Source organism: Hemitrygon akajei, chromosome 4 (assembly GCF_048418815.1).
Source record: "Hemitrygon akajei chromosome 4, sHemAka1.3, whole genome shotgun sequence".
Taxonomy (NCBI): Eukaryota; Metazoa; Chordata; class Chondrichthyes; order Myliobatiformes; family Dasyatidae; genus Hemitrygon; species Hemitrygon akajei.
In genome coordinates this window covers 169,682,545-169,703,367 of record NC_133127.1, presented here as the reverse complement: position 1 = coordinate 169,703,367, position 20,823 = coordinate 169,682,545, and the positions used below count along the sequence as shown (strand labels likewise).

General features: G+C 41.0%; 2 protein-coding genes across 6 annotated transcripts in view; one reads left to right on the top strand and one right to left on the bottom strand.

The window, feature by feature from the left end:
- Positions 1 to 6,100, top strand: part of LOC140726927 (WD repeat-containing protein 54-like) — a 45,701-nt gene extending 39,601 nt beyond the window's left edge. For all 5 annotated transcript variants that reach the window (XM_073043952.1, XM_073043949.1, XM_073043943.1 and 2 more), the window contains one exon: positions 5,793 to 6,100. In XM_073043952.1, coding sequence (XP_072900053.1) covers positions 5,793 to 5,944 — 152 coding nt within the window. In that variant the 3' untranslated portion in view covers positions 5,945 to 6,100. The remainder of the gene's footprint in view (positions 1 to 5,792) is intronic.
- Positions 361 to 20,743, bottom strand: LOC140726928 (NHL repeat-containing protein 3-like). Its single transcript, XM_073043953.1, has 7 exons — positions 20,586 to 20,743; positions 18,656 to 18,808; positions 12,357 to 12,507; positions 7,258 to 7,458; positions 6,252 to 6,343; positions 5,135 to 5,247; positions 361 to 4,033 (listed from the first exon to the last, which is right to left on the bottom strand). The coding sequence occupies exons 1-7, from the start codon at positions 20,700 to 20,702 to the stop codon at positions 3,799 to 3,801; spliced, it is 1,062 nt and encodes a 353-aa protein (XP_072900054.1). The 5' UTR covers positions 20,703 to 20,743; the 3' UTR covers positions 361 to 3,798.
- Positions 20,744 to 20,823: the final 80 nt, after the last annotated feature.

Sequence of the window (20,823 nt, the reverse complement as noted above, 5' to 3'; positions counted from 1 at the left end):
GACCTGATAGAGGTATATAAGATGATGAGAGGCATTGATGGTGTGGATAGTCAGAGGCTTTTCGCAGGGCTGAAATAGCTAACACGAGAGGGTACAATTTTAAGGTGCTTGGAAGTAGGTACGGAGGAGATGTCAGAGGTAAGTAGTTTTAAAAAAAAAGTGAGTGCATGGAATGGGCTGCTGGCGACGGCGGATATGATAGGGTCTTTTAAGATAGGTACATGGAGCTTAGAAAAATAGAGGGCTATGGGTAAGCCAAGGTAATTTAAGTACATGTTTGGCACAGCACTGTGGGCTGAAGGGTCTGTATTGTGCTGTAGGTTTTCTATGTTTCTAAAACATTAGGTTGAGAAACAAAAATAACTTTTACCAAGTTTAATAAAATAATAATCACAAATCTCATTGATTCTCAAAAGTAGAAACTTTTCTTAGTCACATTTCAATTAATATACATATTTGATCTCATGAAGTTAATTGTTCTCTGAATGGTATGCAGCAAATTTAATATAAATTCACATCAATTAAAATAATTAACCACTTACATCAAATAAAACTCTGAAGTATAAAACACTTAAGATTAAACAAGGCCATCAACAAAGATGGGAAAGTATTTCAAAATGATGTAGTAACACAATGGATAATTTCTTCTAAAATAAAGGAAGACATTAAGAATCGTGATTGGAGGAACAATTCAAAATAAAAACTAGAAAGTGAAACCAAATGAAAGACTAAATGGATCAGAATTCTTTCTATTTTCTCCCTTATACCTCATTACTCATTTCCTCTCTTCTCATCCCTACCTGCTTCCTGACTCTGTTCCTGTTTACACCTGCTAGTTCATTCATTATACTCAAGAAAGATTGAAGATGCTGGAATTCTGGAGCAACACACAAAATGCTGGAGGAACTCAGCAGGTTAGGCAGTATCTTTGGAGGGAAACAGGCAGTTAAAGTTGGGGTCGAGACCCTTCCTCAGGAACCAATGTTATTTATGGTAAAACATGGTTGACTTAACATTCCTACCAACCAAATAAAAAGAGTGAAACAAAACAAAATCATAATTCTGATACCAAAAAAAACCCAGTAATGATGCTATCCTAATTTTAACCCTTTGTTACCACCTCTTACCATATTCTAAATTTTGTAATTCATTGGCAATTCCGAAGAATACCAGGTTCCCAGAAGTGATTATAAGCTTAGTATGCATCAGAAGTAACTTTATTACAGAGATATTAATAATCCAAAATAAGCAATAAATGCTTTCCCTTAAAATTACCACCTACTTGATTAGTGGTTTCCTAGTTTGATTAGCTCTTTATAAAAAACAAAATATTTCCTTACCCAGTCTCAACAGATACCAACATCTATTTTAGACATTGTCTGAAATAGACTGCAAGCTTCCACACAATTCCTCAGGACTTAAAACTATCAATCATGTAAATATTTCACAATTGCTGTATCAATGATTTAGCAGCAGAGTGAAATCTAGTGCCGAACACTTGAGTTACCCTATTGACTGTAAGACAAACTTGCTTTTCAAAATCTAAGACTTACCAACACTAATAATGGTCAATCATATTGAATTCCTAAGTGCTTAGAATTACTTCAGTTTTAACCAGCTGGCTATACAAGAGTGGATAAGTAATGTGCAGCACTTCATGAGGATCCAAGCTGAGAACCTACTCTAATTCCCAGTGCTTCATTCAGAATCTGCATCAAAACAGTTAACCAAGGAACAGAACAACAAAGTTGTAAACTTAAAGTCTGAAGAGAAAAATGTGCTACAGATGTCTGAAACACATTAATGGTCCAAGCTAAATAAAACGAATTGTAGGCACTACTGTCCCCACCCAAAGCAGTACTATTGTATTATTTACCCCACTTCTATTCTATTTGAAGTACACAGGGTGCTGAAAACTAGAAAATTATTTGCTTCGGAACAACAAAAATCCCCCTTCAATCAGACAGCTTTCATCCTCTCGGAAAATCAAGATGGGGTCAAGATTTGTCACGATCGTAATGCCACACAAGTGCAAGAAGCAAATGTTCATGAGGGACAATTGCTTCAGGGGCTGTGTTGCACTTGAAAAAGAGTCAGGCTCATTGATACTTTAACTTTTTACTAACAGACAATCCCAAGGCCAGGAAGCGTTTGAATGTGTACATTTATCCAAGTAGTCATCTTAAAGATTGAGGGAAACATTTCATTATAGTGATTATCAGCAACTGTGTTTATATTGGAAGATTCAAAAAATAAAACATTTGCTGTTCTGACATATTAATGAAAACAGCAAAACTCAATTTCAGTCAATAAATTGTTTGTTATAGTCCTGACCTGACGAAGGGTCTCGGCCCGAAACGTCGACAGCACTTCTCCCTATAGATGCTGCCTGGCCTGCTGTGTTCTACCAGCATTTTGTGTGTGTTGCTGTTTGAATTTCCAGCATCTGCAGATTTCCTCGTGTTTGCTCTTGTTATAGTTTGTTAGTTTATTTAGTCAAAGACAGTGACCTACCTTGAGCCTCAACTTATTAATTTGATCTTCTACAAAGATAGTATCAGGTTTGCAGAAAATGTTGTTTTCCCCCAAAGAACTGAATATTAATGAAAACTAAAAGTGAAGATGTTGTAAATTTGTATCAAAAAACAACAAAAAAAGCTGGAAAAATCTTGCAGGCCAGAGAACATCTGTGGAAAGAGATCTGATAAGCATCCTTGAATTTGGCATGTTGTTTAGCTTGAATGGTATTCCCAACATTTTTCTTTGATTTTGTAACTGGATATTACAGCTGAATTGAGGGGTATTATTCAGAGTCAATGAAATTCAGTGCCTTCGCAGATACATTAAATAATTTTATCCCAGATTTTAAAGATGTATTTGACTTTATTTGTGATTTCAATGGGATACGGAAATGGTGTTATAGATAATAGGCAAGAGCTTGTTGATTATAGGAAAAAAAATGTTGGTGTAAATGCAAGATGAGGATAAATGATGCCGGGGAGGAGAGGAGATGCAAAAACAGAATAAAACACTTCATTGACACTAATTATCAAAACTTTTTACCCATTTACAATAATGCTCAGAAATTCAAATAGCCATTTAAAAAATTTTATGGCATGTTCATTACATTAATGCAACAAATCAATTTCAAAATAAAACTTCAACATGGTGGGCAGTGTTGGGAAAAGCAGTGCATTTCTAAATCAATATATTTGCTTTGTATTTTAAAACGTCCCCTCAATTTCTCTTTTCCCTTTCTCTCCCTCTCTCTCTGCTTACCAACTCCTCTTTGGCATATAGCTCCACAAGAAGTGGACTTCACTCAAGAAGTTAATTATAAACTCTAAACCATGTGTTAGCAGCTATCTGTAGATTGTTGCAAAAGGCACTTAATTTCTTTGCTCAAAATCTACTGCCATTCATCTCCAAAAGATCGTTAGTAGGAACCTCAAGTTTTTTTCTGAACTTGAGGCAGAGGTAATGGAGTGTATTAATATTGCTCCTAATGTAACCACAAGATTAATAAACTCAATTCAAGTCAAGAATTGAACCTGGAATCTTACTGGTCCAATTCTCAGTTGGAGTACTTTAAGAGTCTGGTTTTAAAATCACATCTAGTGCAAATGAAAAATTATATAAGAAAGGTTATTGGACTGTAATAGCTATATGGCTTTGCAATAGTCTGCTCGGGGTTCACATCATGCCATCTCACCCATGACAGTGACACTTTAAATCTGATGTACATTTGAAACCACCAGTGTGAAAATGCCAGTATAACAGCAATGGAAGGTTTAAGAATTATTTTCCGGTATTAGGTACAAATTTCTGTGCTTGCTGTGCACCAATTTCTGCAATATAAATAGCACCAGTTTTACGATTAACATCCACAAGATGGGGCTTTACATCATCAGCTAATTGGATGGTATCAGCTATGTTACACACCCCAATATCACCTATTGGTGGAACAGATAGAAACAGCACTCTGTTGATTTTCAACTGGGCCACAACGAAGAACTTGTTGTCATACGTCAACCTATAATGTTAAAAACAAAATTATAAAGTTTACTTTATTTAGCAACCTTTTTATAATAAGTGCATAAAATAGTAAAAACTATTAACAGATTTTCCTGTAACAATGAATACAAGCTCCAAAATTCTGATGGGTGCATAATAGCAACTGGTTTATGAAAGTGTTGGAAGACACCAGCAGGGGAAAAAAAAGTCTTGTTAAAAATTTGCAAGATCATTGGGAGGGCATCTCTTTGCAGGGAAGATTAATGCAAGTCAAGAGTAACACAGAGTGCTGGAGGAACTCAGCAGGTCAAGCAGCATCTATAGCGAATAAATAGTTGACCCTTTGTCCCCCTTCCCTACCAGTCCTGATGAAGTCAGAATAAGGTAGTGGGGGCGGGTAAGCGTATAAACTGGCAGGATATAGTTGAAGACAGGAATGGGGGAAGGGTGGGTGAGGATGAAGTGAGACGCTGTGAGGGGATAGGTGAAAAAGATAAAGGGATGAAGAAGGAAACTGATAGGATTGGAGAGTGGATCATGGGAGAAAGGAAAGGAGGGGCACCAGAAGAAAGTTGCTCAACACTCTCCCCAAAACACTCTCATTAATTAAAATCAGGAAACTTGGAGGCTCAGATACATACTGCTAATCATCCTTGGCATATCAGCACGTATACTATTTTGAACTTTTAATCATGGTCATGATTAGAACTTCTAGATTATGAATTGTTAACCCTTACTTATATTTTGTTTATAGGGGATGAATGCAAATTCCACTCATTATAACCCTACACCAAAATCTTCACAAATAGCAAAGATCCAATACAACTTCATTTCTCTGCCAGCTTTGTACAGTAGAAACATTTAAGTAGTTGGACCGCAAGGTTATTAAAAGAATCGAAAAATGATTCAAACTGTGCGTTCAGTGAGGACCCATAGCCAGTATTTTCATTCTGAATATTTAGGTATAAAGGGATAAGGTGGAGCCTGAACTCTTTCCCCACAGGCTGCACTGAGCACTTGCATGTGTCAGAATTAAAAACATATAAACACCAAAAATATGTATTATTTTTAAAAATAAAGTTCTATGAAATTTGATTTTACTCCAGATAGCCACACTCACCTTACAGAGGAGGGCCCATCATCTGTGAAGCAACTGGTCCAGGCTCCTATCCACTGACCTGTCTCTACATCAAATGCTTGTAAACGCATGTTGCCTCTGTCAGCTACCCAAATCTAAAATTAACAGAGTAATAGATAGGACTACAATCGTACTACGTGTCCTGAAAAAAGACATTTGCTGAATTATTGTCTCCTTACTGAATGCCAGAGTATATATGCAAAGGGCCAAATGGCCCGTTTGTGTTCCAAATTCTCACGAACATTGGCAGGAAGTTGTTTAAAGCTTGCAACCTTGATATAATGGTGGTTGCTACCATCAGCAGCTGTCTATAATGAGACCAACCAATGTCACAGAGTCATACAGCAGGGAAACAGGTCATCTAACCCATCACATCCACACTGACAAGTGGGAAACTGTTTGTAGTCCAGCACTTTCCATGCAGCCTTCAATGCCCAGAAGATTTGACCCCTTGTCCAGAGGCCTTTTTAACGATGCAAAGTACCCCAGAGTGGCTTCATTTGGATTAATACAGAGTAACAGAGTCAGATTGAAATTTCCCAGCGGTTGAGGCTGGACTTGTTGGGCCACTGAACTGACTCAATTTGAATTACTGCCTACGGTCTTTCCACATCTATGTTTGCCTTGTTCTTGTATGCAGGCACTCCCACAGTCCAACATCATGACATATGTGGAAGAGGGCTTCCAGCAGCAGACCCACTCTCAAAATGCAGAACTAGTGACAATGCTTTGCTGGTCATAAAAATGACTAAATATTTAAACACAGTTACGCTTGAAAATGGTTGCAACTGAAATTAAATACTAAAAATGGAATTAAAACAAAAATATGTAATTGCTGCTTATTCTTTGACTTACAATCTCAATAAAACCAAAGAAATCACGGGCCACGATACAAGTCTAGCCTAGCACAGGGTCGAAGAGGCAACTTTCCAATAAAGTGCTCGGGAACTCAGCAAGAAAGGGCTTTGCCATGGGACTCACTGCTGTTATTTTCAAGTTAATTATTGGTTTGTCAAACTCCAAATGTAATTAAATTCAGATTAATAAAAAGTACTGTTTAAAAATGCTCATTTTCAACTCGTAACAGACCTAGACTTACCCTCCCTACATTATCTTCAGTTACACTGTGTGGAATGTAAAACTGGGAAGGTTTATCTCCCTTTTCTCCTTTCATCCAAGCGACACCAAAGCCTGCAAGGGAAAAGTACATGGGGTAGAATTGAAGTTATTTTCAATAATTATTTATGTTCAGTGACATACAATTCAACTGGGTGAGAAAAGGAATGCAAAGATGAATATATTCATCCATGTTCCAGATACAAGACTAAAATGATAAGATAATGATAAATGACAAGACTAAATGATAAAATAATTACAAACAACTGGCTTTTGCAGATATCAAAACATATACTACAAATCTTTTAATTTAGTTTTCGCTTTTATCCCATGCACTTCTTGTGTTCCTCAGCAGAGTATTTCCTAGGTTGCTACAAAGCCAAAAGGTAACAATTGCCTTATCTCACTTTTGTTTTCATTATTTCTGTTCTGCAATATTTTCAATTTACTCGTACACATTCATGTATACTGCTGCTGCTAAATTAACAAATTTCATGGTCTATGCTGGTGATATCAAACCTGATTCAAATTCTGAATTCTTCATTCAGATCGGTCCTAATCGCACAGAATTATCTGATCATAGATCACTCCTCAGTATCAAAGCTGAATTTTGGAATTACTTATTGGAGAATAGGACCAGGAGAGGGGGCAAATCTAATAGGCAAGGAAAATAAGGAATTACAGAATTCAGAGTACACAGCTTTAAAAATAATCCTGTAGGTATAAGCACTATTTACCAAACTACACTCAGAAAATTAAGGTTTAGAGAGGCAAAATTAAAAAACTGAATTTGGACCAGCTCACTGCTGAAGGGATGCTATCCCAATATGGTATATACTTTAGGGATGCAGAGGGAAAATGCGAGGAAAATCAAATCTCTTTGCAAAGCCCTTCACTAATCCAGAATTGATAATGCAAAGACAAATTAGAATAAAATAACATCCAAAATAAAGCTTTTTTTTGTTAACAATTGAAGTAATTACAAATACCTAGGTCCAGTTTGATTAGTCTGTTGTTTAAGCCTCCATCACCATCCACAATATACACTTCCCCCTTACTGGAAACGTACACTTCTGCTGGTTGATCAAACTGCAATGGATCCAAGGATGAACCTGGATGCCCAGGTGTTCCCAGAGTTCGAAGAAGCTCTCCAGATGGGCTGTACTGTTTGATGGTGTGGCCGTACTTTCCTAGAACAAAAAAAGACACATAAAACTTCCTTTTACATCCTCAGCACGGGCCTCAAAGTGTTTCTTGCCTGAGTGCAATCAGTGTTATTAACTGATATTTTGGCACCCAATCCAAATTTAGTGCTATCTTTAAATTCCAGCATTTTTAATGTAGATTCATAATCTTGATTAACTCTTTCTCCAACATTGATCAGCAAGATAATAAAGTCCCACAAGCCAAACCATCTGTGCTCAATTCTTTGTCTCCCCATTTTGCACTCATTTTTCAAACTAGTACCTGTTGTAAGTTTCCCATTCTTCTCAAACATTATTTATAATTTCTACGTTGCTTACATTGGTGTGCTTTTTAATCGCATGGGATTTTGTGTGTTTTTTTTAAAATCACAAGCGTCAGAGTTCCATAACCTCCCTTTTAAGGTAGTGAATAAGCAATTTACTTAACTTGGCGTCACAGTAACAAGGAATTATAAGTGTCTTTTTGGAGAAAATTTCACTAATTTGTTAAATCATACAAAACAGAACCTAGCACAGTGGTCACTCCGTCCATGTTAATGTTGTCAAAATGAACATCCTTCCTCAGTTCTTATACCTTTTTCAATCCATTCCCTTTTTCATTCCTAAAGTCTTCTTTGACTTGCTAGACTCAGTCATATCACCCTACCTATGGAAGGGCAAGCGTCCCCGACTGAATAAAGTCCAGCTTCAAAAATCTAGAAGTGTTGGGGGCACGGCTCTGCCCAATTTCTGCTTATATTACTGGGCAGCTAACATATGCTATCTCATCTTTTAGTCTCATTTCCACAACCAATCTGACTACCCAATATAGATGGCAATGGAGCTGAACTCTATTAAGAATGTCTCTATTTCCACACTTCTTGGATCCACACTCCCTTTTCTTACACCTAAACCAATTGCTAATCCTGTTATCAGGCACACCCTGAGAGTATGGGTTCAGTTCAGAAAGTATAGTGGTCTGTATGGCTTCTCTCTTTCAAGTCTTATTCCACATAATCACCTCTTCCAGCCTTCTATACATGATCCAACAATTCAAGACTGGTATAGAAAGGGCATCAGGCGCTTTTAAGATCTTTTTATAGACAACTGCTATGCATCATTTGAACAATTGTCTGCAAAGTTTAACTTACCCAACACTCATTTCTTCAGATATTTGCAAATTAGACTTTTTATCAGCCCTTTGTTATCAAACTTCCCTGAGGCACCCGACATAAACATCATTGATATTTTTCTCTGCATGAATCCATTGCGCAAAGGTCTAATATCTACTACTTGTGACAAGCTAGTGGTTCTGAGATGAGCCCCCTCGACAAACTTAAAACTGCCTGGGAGCAAGATTTAAATTTTTCACTGTCAGACGAAGTATGGGATTCAGTTCTCAAGTTAGTTAAGTCAACCTCTTTATGTGCCCGCCACTGCCTGTTACAGTTCAAAGTTGTACACAGGGCCCATATGTCTAAAACGAAATTATCTCACATTTACCCAGATGTTAACCCCTGCTGCGACAAATGCAAAAGGGGCGAGGCTTCCCTTATTCACATGTACTGGACATGTCCTGGCTTGGAAAAATACTGGAAAGATGTTTTCCAAACTCTATCCCAAATAATTACAATCTGGAACCTAACCCTTTGATTGCTCTTTTCAGCACCTCCGGAGAGGGGAACACGCACCTAAGTCTGACCAAACGTCGCATACTGTCTTTTGCCTCTCTTTTGGCTAAGCGCGCAGTCTTGCTCAGGTGGAGGGATGCTGCCCTGCCCACCCACGCTCAGTGGCTTAGGGACATCATGTCCAATCTATACCTTGAGAAGCTCCATTATTCAACTCTCAATTCAGACAAAGTTCCAAAAGGTGTGGGGACCCTTTCTTGAATATTCTCAGAATTCCCAGCCAAACTAAAGGTTCATCCCTTCTTCCTTTCCTCTGCACATAACTCCCTGACTTTCAGCATTCTCCGGTAAAATTCTACAAACTCAGACATGTAAACATACAACAGTTTGTGTGTTAGGAAAATACACCTTCTCTATACCAATGCAGCTCTGTGGGGATAAAGGTTCTGTTTAACCCTTTTTGCTAATGCAATGATGGCTTGGAGATGGGGGGAGATGGGGATTGGGAGGGGTAGGTCGGGGAAGGGAGGCAACCAAAACATGACTGTACTATGGTTGCATCTCTTTCATAGATGTGAATTATACATTTGTTATGTACTGCACAAACCTCCTTCGTACTATGTTTTCTTGATTTAAAAAAACAAAAATATTGCTGAGAAAAAAGATTACTGTTCTATCTTTGGAAATGCTGTGGCCAAAATGTAGACACAGAACTCCCATAAGCAAGGATGTCACAATTGTACGGAGTGCTGCTGAGGCTGTACCTGGTGTACTGTACACAGTTTTAGTACCCGTATTTATGAAAATGCAGCCAGGCATTGGAAACGGTCTCAAATGGATTCACCAAATTACTTCCTATTGCTAAAGTGGCTAGATCAGTTTTCCGTGGAGTTCAGTAAAACAAAGGTCAATCATATTGCCCCACAAGATCCTCAGCAGGCATGGCAAGATAAGCGTTGTGATATTTCTATTAGTGCACGAGTTCCAAACAAGGGATCACATTACAAGATAAGAGCAGTCATTTAAAACTGAGTTGCGGAGGAATATTTTTTCTTGCAGAGGGTATGGAATTGTCTACCTTCAGAGTTATGGAAGCTAGAACACCAAGTATTAAAAAAAATGGATACGCTATCGCGAGCAGTTAGTGGTACTCCAGGCCGGGAGAACAGCTTCAACGAAGTCAACATACTATCACACCTGCCAATCTGTGATGAGTGTCTAGAGCAGATTCGCATAGAAACAGCAAAAGATGACACACTACAGACGTTGAAACACAATCATCAGTGGATGGCCGAACGAACGTGACACGCTACCAGAGCGACTCACACCTTACTATAGCTATAGGGATGAGCTCACAGTCCAAGACGGCTTAATCTTCAAAGGTGAGCGTGTCATCATACCACAAAGTGAGCGAAAGCAAATGAAAGAAAGAATTCATTCGTCACAATTGGGCGTAGAAGGATGCCTCAGATGTGCACGCGAATGTCTTTTTTGGCCAGGCACGAGCAGCAACATCAAGCAATATATTGCTACATGTGATGTTTGTCACACATACGAAATGAGTCAGCAGAAAGAATCGCTTATGAGTCATGAGGTACCTGCTCGGCCGGGGGAAAAGATAGGTACCAACCTATTTACATTCGAAGGAAAAGCGTACCTTGTCACCATTGATTACTACAGCATTTCTTCAAGGTAGATCTTCTTTGCGGTACAACCAGCACAGCCGTTATTCGCAAATTGAAGGCTCATTTTGCGAGATATGGTAGCCCAACAAAAGTGGTTAGTGATAATGGGCCACAATACACGTCAGCGGAGTTTCACAGATTTGCACAAGAATGGGATTTTGAGCACTTGTGTAGCAGTCCCGGAAATAGCAAAGCGAAGGGAAAAGCTGAATCAGCAGTTTAAACAGCTAAGCGGATCCTCACAAAGAGCAACAAATCGCGAGCAGATCCCTACCTCGTACTTCTAGACCATCGCAACACACCTTCGCAAGGGCTCAGTACGAATCGTGCCCAGCGTCTGATGAATCGCCACACAAGCACGCTCCTGCCTACAACAGCGAGTTTACTGGAACCAGAGTCGTACGCGAACACGAGCATACGAAACAACGCGTCCAGCAGCAGGCCGACAATGACAACAAATCAGCCAAAGATCTTGCCCCACTCGACGAAGGGGATACCGTGTGCATGCAACCCCTGGTGCAAGATAAAAAGAATTGGGAGAAAGCAATTGTGTGTCAGCGCCTTGATGAGCGTTCATATGTAGTTCAAACCCCTTCTGGGATCTACGGATTTAATCGCACGCATCTACAAAAGATGGCTGAGGAAATGCCCGAAAAGCTAATCACACATGAACAGGCAAAAATCAGGTCAAACAACCGAGATCAATGACCACAGTGTGCCTACCGCATCAAATGCACACAGCCAAACACTAGCAGAGGCTAATGACAATGATCACAGTGTGCCTACCGCATCAAATGCACACAGCCAAACACTAGCAGAGGCTAATGACAATGATCACAGTGTGCCTACCGCATCAAATGCACACAGACAAACACTAGCAGAGGCTAATGACAATGACCACAGTGTGCCTACCACATCAGATGCACACAGACAAACACTAGCAGAGGCTAATGACAATGATCACAGTGTGCCTACCGCATCAAATGCACACGGCCAAACACTAGCAGAGGCTAATGACACAACACAAACGTTGAAACGTGCAATTAAAAAAAAACAGGACTCGGACAGAACAGTAAAAACTCACTCTGGCTGCACAGTGAAAAGGCCACAATATCTAGAAGACTTTGTCCCACATTGAATAATTGCATGAACAATAGAACAATAAGTCTGTGACACTATTTGGCATTTTAATGTCATGTTTATACTCAAAGAAGGACCATGTCTTATTTGAGGTTGTGTAGTTTGAAGTTAAAGTCGAATTTTAGTACTATGTTTTATATTTTGTATATATGCTCATACAAATGGAAATAATGAGTGGTATGTATCTGTGACAGGCATAAGACACATAAGGCATGATTAATGAATGCTTTGAAAGTTAATTCCATGAAAATATACTGGAAAGCAGACTCCAGAGAAATTGAGTTTAATTGTTAATACAATTGTTCCTTTTCTTTGTTTTGATAAAAAGGGGGATGTTATGATATACGTGTACATGCACTCGTGAGCAGACGATTAAAGTTGGTACGCATGCGCCGTTGTTTTTATCTGAAATATCTGTCTCGAAACATATTCCACTATATATCCATACCATTTCCAACATCCGTCACCCACAAAGATGTGGCAGAAGAGTTCGTAGCTGCAAATATCCCATGTGGCATTTCAATTGTTGTGGTATTCCACGCTTGGAGGAAGTATCCGTCTTCTGTAAACAGTAATATTTTTGGTACAGATTCTCCTCTCTGTAAGGTTTAAGAAAATCATGATATTTAATTGCAACTATGAGAAAATTTAAATCATTTAGAACAAAGAAATAGGAGCAGGGTACACCATTTGGTCCTCCATTTGGCTGAGCCATATAACAAGCTCGTGGTTGACCCTTCACATTATTAAGGATCATTTTCTTGCCCATCCCCATATGCTATTCTTTCTTCAATATTCAGAAATCTACTGAGCTCAATTTTGAATGCAGTCAATGATCAAGTTGCAGCAGCCCTCAGAGGCCAAGCATTACAGAAATGTGAAGTAATTTCTCATTCCTGTACCAAATGACCCATCTCATATTTTGAGACTGACTCTTAGTCTTGACATTTTAACCAGAGAAAACATTTGCCCAACCTCCACTCTTCAAGCTTCCTTAAAAACTTTACACCATTCATACTTCTAAACTTTAGAGAAGAATCCTTGTCTACTCACTTTCTTCTCAGATGACATGCTCACCATTCCAGGAATGAATTTGTTGAATTTTACCCTTTCTTACAAGTATAATTTCTTTATATTTAAGGAAATCAAAACTGTATACAATACTCTTGGTGAGGTCTTCTCAGGGTTTTATATAATTTAGTAAAATAATTTTGCTTTGCACTCTTTACAAAAGGCCAACATATAATTTGCCTTCCTATTGCCTGTATCACCTATATTTTCAGCGACTTTTGCTTAGAACAATTTCAGCACAGAATTTAGTCATTCAGTCTATCATGTTTGCACTGGCTTTTCTCCATGGCCTTGCAATATTTCCCCCACTGTATATTCAGTCAATTCCTTAGGGGCAGACCAATTGATTTGGAGAGAGAGGGAGAGAGTTTCGCACAGGTCAGAGAGAAAAGTTTTAAAAAGTGCTTCGCAGGGCTTGGCACATTAGCAGTGGACCAATGGATTCAAAAAGAGAGTGAGCTTTGCATAGGGCGGGAGGAATATTTTTAAAAGGAGCGTTTCGCAGGGCTTGGCACCTTGGCGGCAGACCAATCAATTCAGAGAGAGTGAGCATCGCACAGGTCGGGGTGAAGTGCGGAGACGCAGCAGCTTTTCATTGTGCAAGGACGCTGAGAAAGTTCCAAAAAAGAGAGACACTGTCTAACAGAGCAGTCATTGCAGCTCGATGACCTTCGGCTTGTTCGGGAAAGTAAGGGGGTGATAGACAGGAGCTTCAGGCAGGTAGTCACCCTGGGGCCACATGAGACAAGAGAAGCAGATGACTGTCAGGAGAGGGAAGGGAGGGTGTCAGGTAGTGGAGAGCACCCCTGTGGCTGTCCCCCTTAACAATAAGTTCTCCATTTTGAGTGCTGTTGGGGGGTGTGGGGTGGGGAGAAACAACTGGGAGAAGCAACAGTGGCTTTACCTCTGGCACTGAGTCCAGCTCTGTGGCTCAGACGGGTAGGGAACAGAAAAGGGCAACAGTAATAGGGGACTCCATAGTTAGGGGGACAGATAAGCCATTTCTATGAGTGCGAGAAAGAAACAAGGCTGGTAGTTTGCCTCCCAGGTGCCAGGGTTTGTGATGTTGCTGAGGGTGTCCACAACATCACCCTGAAACGGGAGGGTGAGCAGCCAGAAATCGTGGTACATATTGGTACCAATGACAGAGGCAGAAAAAGAGTGGAGGTCCTGAAAGCAGACTACAGGGAGTTAAGGAAGCTGAGCAGCAGCACCTCAAAGATAGTAATCTCCGGATTGCAACCTGTGCCATGCGACAACGAGTATAGGAATAGAATGAGGTGGCGAATAAATGCGTGGCTGCAGGATTGGAGCAGGGGGCAGGGATTTTTGGATCATTTGGACCACTTCTGGGGCAGATGTGACCGAAGTAAAGAGGCAGAGGATGAGGAGGTTGGAGCACAAGTAGAGACAGCTTGTAGGGAGTTTGTGAGGAAGGATAGGCAGATGTTAGAGCAAAGATGCACTCAGCCTGCTAGTTTAAGATATGCCTGTTTTAATCCAAGGAGCATCATAAACAAGGCGGATGAACTTGTAGAGCGTGGATCAACATATGGAACTATGACGTTTAGGCCATTACAGAGACTTGGACGTCTCAGGAGCAGGAATGGCTGCTGAGTGTGCCAGGCTTTAGATGTTTCAAAACATTAGAACAGATATGAAGTCTAAAGATGGCATTACTAATTAGGGATAGTGTCACGATTGCAGAAATGGAGGAAGTCATGGAGGGATGATCTACTGAGTTAGTGTGGGTGGAAGTCAGAAACAGGAAAGGGGCAATAATTCTACTGGGTGTTTTTTTTTCAATAGAGCCCCCCCCCCCCCCCCCCAGTGGTAACTGGGATATTGAGGAGCAGATAGGGAGTTAGATTCTAGAACAGTACAATAATAACAGGGTTGTTGTGATGGGAGATTTTAACTTTCCCAATATTGATTGGCATTTCCTTGGTGCAAGAGGCTTAGATGGGGTGGAGTTTGTTAGGTGTGTTCAGGAAGGATTCCTGACACAATATGAAGGTAAGCCAACTGGAGGAGAGGCTGTACTGATCTGGTATCGGAAAATGAACCTGGTCAGGTGTCAGATCTCTTGGTGGGAAAGCATTTTGAAGGTAGTGATCACAACTCTATTTCCTTCATCGTAGTGCTGGATAGGGATAGGAGCAGACAATTTGGGATAACATTTAATTGGGGTAGTGTAGCGGTGTGCTACACGCAGTGCTGAAATAATGACATGGAGTCGGTAAACTGCAGTTAAAGATTTTATTCGAACTTCGCGGCCTTGCTTTAAAGCCTCCCTGATCCCGCCCTCCCCGGGCGCGGATGCTGTAGGGGGCACGTATTCACAGTCCTGTCCCGCGCGCGGATGCTGTAGGGGGCACGTATTCACAGTCCTGTCCCGTGCGCGGATGCTGTAGGGGCACGTATTCACAGTCCTGTCCCGCGCGCGGATGCTGTAGGGGGCACGTATTCACAGTCCTGTCCCGTGCGCGGATGCTGTAGGGGCACGTATTCACAGTCCTGTCCCGCGCGCGGATGCTGTAGGGGGCACGTATTCACAGTCCTGTCCCGTGCGCGGATGCTGTAGGGGGCACGTATTCACAGTCCTGTCCCGTGCGCGGATGCTGTAGGGGGCACGTATTCACAGTCCTGTCCCGTGCGTGGATGCTGTAGGGGGCACGTATTCACAGTCCCGCGCGGGCTTTTCCCTTTGCTGGTGAAGCAGACCTGGCGCCCTTTTGGGACTGGCCTTTGTGCCGGCGCGCTGGCTATTTGTGAGCCGGTTCGAGTGCGCTAGGAAGTGGGTCGCCACAGTAGGGTGAATTATGATGTAATTAGACAAGAACTTGGGAAGCATAAATTGGCAGCAGATGTTCTCAGGAAAAGGCACGGCAGAAATGTGGCAAATGTTCAGGGAACATCTGCATGGAGTTCTGCACAGGTATGTTCCATTGAAGTGGGGAAAGGATGGTAGGGTTAAAGGACCATGGTGTACAAAGGATGTAGAAAATCTAGTTAAGAAAAGCATACAAAAGGTTCAAGAAACTAGGTACTGTTAGAACAATAGAAAATTATAAGGTTGCTAGGATGGAGCTTAAGAATGGAATTAGGAGAGCCATAAGAAGGCTTTGGTGAGCAGGATTATGGAAAAACCCAAGGCATTCCACAAGTATGTGACGAGCAAGAGGATGAGCTGTGCGAGCATAGGACCAATCAGGTGCAATAGTGGAAATGTGTGCATGGAGAAGGTAGCGGAGGTACTTAACAAATACTTTGCTTCAGTATTCACCAGGGAAAAAGACCTTAGCAATTGTGGGGATGACTTACAGTGGACTGAAATGCTTGAGCATATAGACATCAAGAAAGAGGATGGGCTGGAGCTTTTGAAAAGCATTAAGTTAGATAAGTCACTGGGACTGGTTGAGATGTACCCCAGGCTACTGTGGGAAGTGAGAGAGGAGATTGCTGAGCCTCTTGTGATGATCTTTGCGTCATCAATAGGGATGGGAGAAGTACCGGAGGATTGTAAAGTTGCAAATGTTGTTCCTTTGTTCAAGAAAGCGAGTACAGATAACCCAGTAAATTATAGACCAGTGAGTCCGACTCAGTGGTGGGCAAATTGTTGGAGAAGATCTTGAGAGGCAGGATTTATGAGCACTTGGAGAGACAATCTGATTAGGGATAGTCAGCATGGCTTTGTCAAGGGCAGATTGTGCCTTACAAGCCTGACTGAATTCTTTGAGGAAGTAACAAAACACACTGATGAAGGTAGAGCAGTGGATGTAGTGTATACGGATTTCGGCAAGGCGTTTGATAAGGTTCCTCATGTGAGGCTCCTTCAGAAAGTAAGGAGGCACGGGATCCAAGGAGACCTTGCTTTGTGGATTCAGAATTGGCTTGCCACAGAAGGCAAAGGGTGATTTTAGATGGTCTGTATTCTGCATGGAGGTCGGTGACCAGTGGTGTTCCACAGGGATCTGTTCTGGGATCCCTCCTCTTTGTGATTTTTATAAACGACCTCGCTGAGGAAGTGGAGGGACGGGTTAGTTAAGTTTGCTGATGACACAAAGGTTGGGGGTGTTGTGGATAGTCTGGAGGGTTGTCAGAGGTTACAGAGGGACATCGATAGGATGCAGAACTGGGCTGAGAAGTGGCAGATGGACTTCAACCCAGATAAGTGTGAAGTGGTTCATTTTAGCAAGTCAAATTTGAAGACCAAATATAGTATTAATGGTAAGACTCATGACAGCATGGAGGATCTAAGAGATCTTGGGATCCGTCTCTATAGGACACTCATAGCTGATGCGCAGGTTGACAGTATTGTTAAGAAGACGTACGATGTGTTGGCATTCATCAACTGTGGGATTGAGTTCAAGAGCCGTGAAGTAATGTTACAGTTGTACAAGACCTTGGTCAGATTCCACTTGGAGTACAGTGTTCAATTCTGGTCACCTCACTACAGGAAGGATGTGGATACTATAGAGAGAGTGCAGAGGAGATTTACAAGGATGTTGCCTGGATTAGAGGACGTGCCTAAAGAGAATAGGTTGAGTGAACTTGTCCTTTTCTCCTTGGAGTGACGGAGGATGAGAGGTGACCTGACAGAGGTGTACAAGATGATGAGGGGCATTGATCGTGTGGATAGCCAGAGGCTTTTTCCCAGGGCTGAAATGGCTAACACAAGGGGGCATAGCTTTAAGGTGCTTGGAAATAGGTACCGAGGGGGCGTCAGGTGTAAATTTTTCCACACAGTGTGATGGGTGCATGGAATGCACTGCCACTGAAGGTGGTAAAGGTGGATACAATAGGGTCTTTTAAGAGACTCTTAGATAGGTACATAGAGCTTAGAAAAATAGAGGGCTAGGCACTAGGGAAATTCTAGGCAGTTTCTAGAGTAGGTTACATGGTCAGCACGACATTGTGGGCCGAAGGACCTTTAATGTGCTGTAGATTGCTATGTTCTATGTCCTTCTTGTAGGCCACAGTGTAACCTTACTTTAGCACATTTACATTCAGTGCATTCCAGCTTTAATTCATATTCTACATATGTTTTTCCTTAATTCACTCTTAAAAAACACAAAAAACTGAAGGAGACCAATCTAAAGTACAGTCCAATAATCACATAAATCTCAGGATGTCGAAAACATCTTCCTGTCAGCTTGAGGAGAGTGGTTGCACCAACTCAGTCCTCCTGTGAAGAATGACCACAACAGCGGGTCCGAGTGCCGCCGACCCAGCTGCTGACCGTTGTCGTCCATCGGCAGCGATCGTTAACCCCCTTCGCATTCGTCACGATGCTTCAGTCTCCCCTGAGGATTTGAAATGGAGTCGTTCATGACCCCACACCCTGCACCCGGTCTTTTCCACGAGTCAGTGCTCCGGACACAGCAGAGCGCGAGATCATTCGATCGAATTCCAAACTACCCATCACAGGCTCCATCAGTCTTTGTAACTCCCTGGAGCCATTGAACTATCATAAGATAATCAACTCAGGGAGTGAGTTGAATAACCTTGATTATTCCTGCTCACTTCTAGCAATTTGCTGACACATGGCACAAGTCCGGTTTCAACTTATTATCTTACTTCTGCAAAAAGCAGCAAAGTAATATTTTCAAAATGAATTGATGAAAGCATTAAACAATTATAACAATCAAATTTTTAAAAAAGTACGTGACTCACCTGTGCTACATAAACAATATTAGACACTGGGTCAACTGCAACAGCAAACACTTGACCTGTGAAGTGTCTTGGAAACCTAGGCCACTCAATGTCCAGTTTGTACAGACTTTTCTCAGAAAGTCTAGCTGAGCCCAAGGAATATCCAGCAGATGCCTGTTTAACAGATTCATGGAAAACAACTTTAGGCACTTCTCCTAAACATCTATAAAATTATATCTCACAGATACAAGAGAGAATGAATAAATTGTGATTACCAGTTCATTATTTTATATTTGAAAATGAAATGTTTGTCTCTATTACATACTTTCCCCATCACATTTTGTTGCAAAGACAATAGCTTTCAGTGAATTAATCATGGTACAGATTTAAAATAATTTTGTGAAAATCTCACATATGAATGAATGGCTGTCTTAACTAAATGATTAATAAAAGCTCATCATGGCTTCTCCTTCTCTCCCACTCAAAATTGTTGCATTATTCTTGATCAATTTTAAAACCTTATTGGCAATTATATTAGGAAAAGAAAGAGTGGAATATTAGGTGTTTTCTGGCAACAGCAGAGACTGAGGCACCCTAGTGAATTAGTCTTGTACACCCAGTTCTAAGTTTCACAGAGTATAGAGTTGGCAGCACAGAACATAGACCTTCAGCCCACCCACCCATGCTTTCTCAATTGCCTGAGTTGACTCCATACCTCTCTAAACCTTTCCTATCGATGTACCTACCCCAATCATCACTCCCCCTAGCAGCTCGCTCCACATACCCACCACTCTGTGTGGAAAAAAATATCACTCAGGCTCCCTTTAAATTTTGGCCTCTTCACCTTAAATCTATGTCCTCTAGTTTTATATTCCCTGAAAAAAAACTGTCATCATTCCCTAATTTATGCCCCTCACAATTTATACACTTTCATAAAATCACCTCTTATGCCTCTTTGTTCTATATTTTTAAAATCATATACATTCATTTGATATCTACCACACTCACTTGGGGAAAATTCTCTCTTTTATTCTACGTAAGGAAAAATACTGAAAAACTGTTACCTGTATTTCTTCCAGAGCTTCCTCTTTTACTAACAGAAACAAGCTCAAAGGCCATGGATAACACGAGTGAATCTGCAGATGTTGGAAATAAATAAAAACACAAAATGCTGGCAGAACTCAGCAGGCCAGACAGCATCTATGGGAGGAGGTAGTGACGACGTTTTCGTCCCGGTTGCGGCCCAAAACGTCGTCACTACCTCCTCCCATAGATGTTGTCTGGCCTGCTGAGTTCTCCAGCATTTTGTGTCTTCATAGGCCATGGATTACTGATTTCCTCTCTCTCCTAGAATGGAATCACCCAATCTATTTGCATTACAGTTCGTAACCCGAGGACTGCCTGTATTGGCAAAATTACTTGCCACTACCTCAATTTTCTTTTTACAGTTTCTTGGTGTTGTAGCAACATCCCAATTCACCCACATCTTAGCTGATCTGCTGCTGAAACTATTTTCAATGTTTAATAGTTCTTGGCTCACCGTTCAATACCTTTCCACATTTTATCATCTATATTGGTATATTATTGGTGGAGAAAAACTTGTGCGCCGCCTAGGCAGATCATGCCATATATAAGTATACAGAGATAGCAAAAAAGAAAACAGAATGCAGGATATAGTTTACAGTAGCAATTGGGAAAATGCACCCCAATTCCACCACCAGCTTCTCAACTCACTAATTTGCCCTACTACCTGATTTCCCCCATGGAACAATTCCTTGCTTTTAAAAAAATTCAAAACCTCAATTGTTTTACCCTTTCCCATCTCTATAAACTCCACGAATTTCGTACATTACTGATGTTATCTACACTGTCGTTGACGGCGGACAATACAATTCAATCCTCCACGGCTCTCTTTCCTTCTTAAACATTAACAACTGGAAAAAAAACTTACCGTGTTAGCACACCGAGTAAATAACACGCACAGGGAAAACAAGACAAGCAACATCACGACCCTAACGATAAAGCAACTTTGCTTCACGTAAACACAACCCCGGAGTTTTTTAAACATATTTCGTACTTGGTCCCGCCCTCAGCCTTTCACTTCCGCCTCCCGTGTAAGGCGGCCACTTCACTGCCAGAAAAACATATCGGGAACGTGAATGCCGCCCGAGAGTTAAAGTGGAGGGAGG

Bases quoted from the DNA above. Each gene is read 5' to 3' on its own strand.
- LOC140726928 (XM_073043953.1), bottom strand. From the start codon at position 20,702: ATGTTTAAAAAACTCCGGGGTTGTGTTTACGTGAAGCAAAGTTGCTTT. The intron at 18,809-20,585 runs GTAAGTTTTTTT...TCTGTTAAACAG, and splicing joins TTACTCGGTGTGCTAACACG to GCATCTGCTGGATATTCCTT. The intron at 7,459-12,356 runs GTATGGATATAT...TTTTTGTTCTAG, and splicing joins GGTGACGGATGTTGGAAATG to GAAAGTACGGCCACACCATC.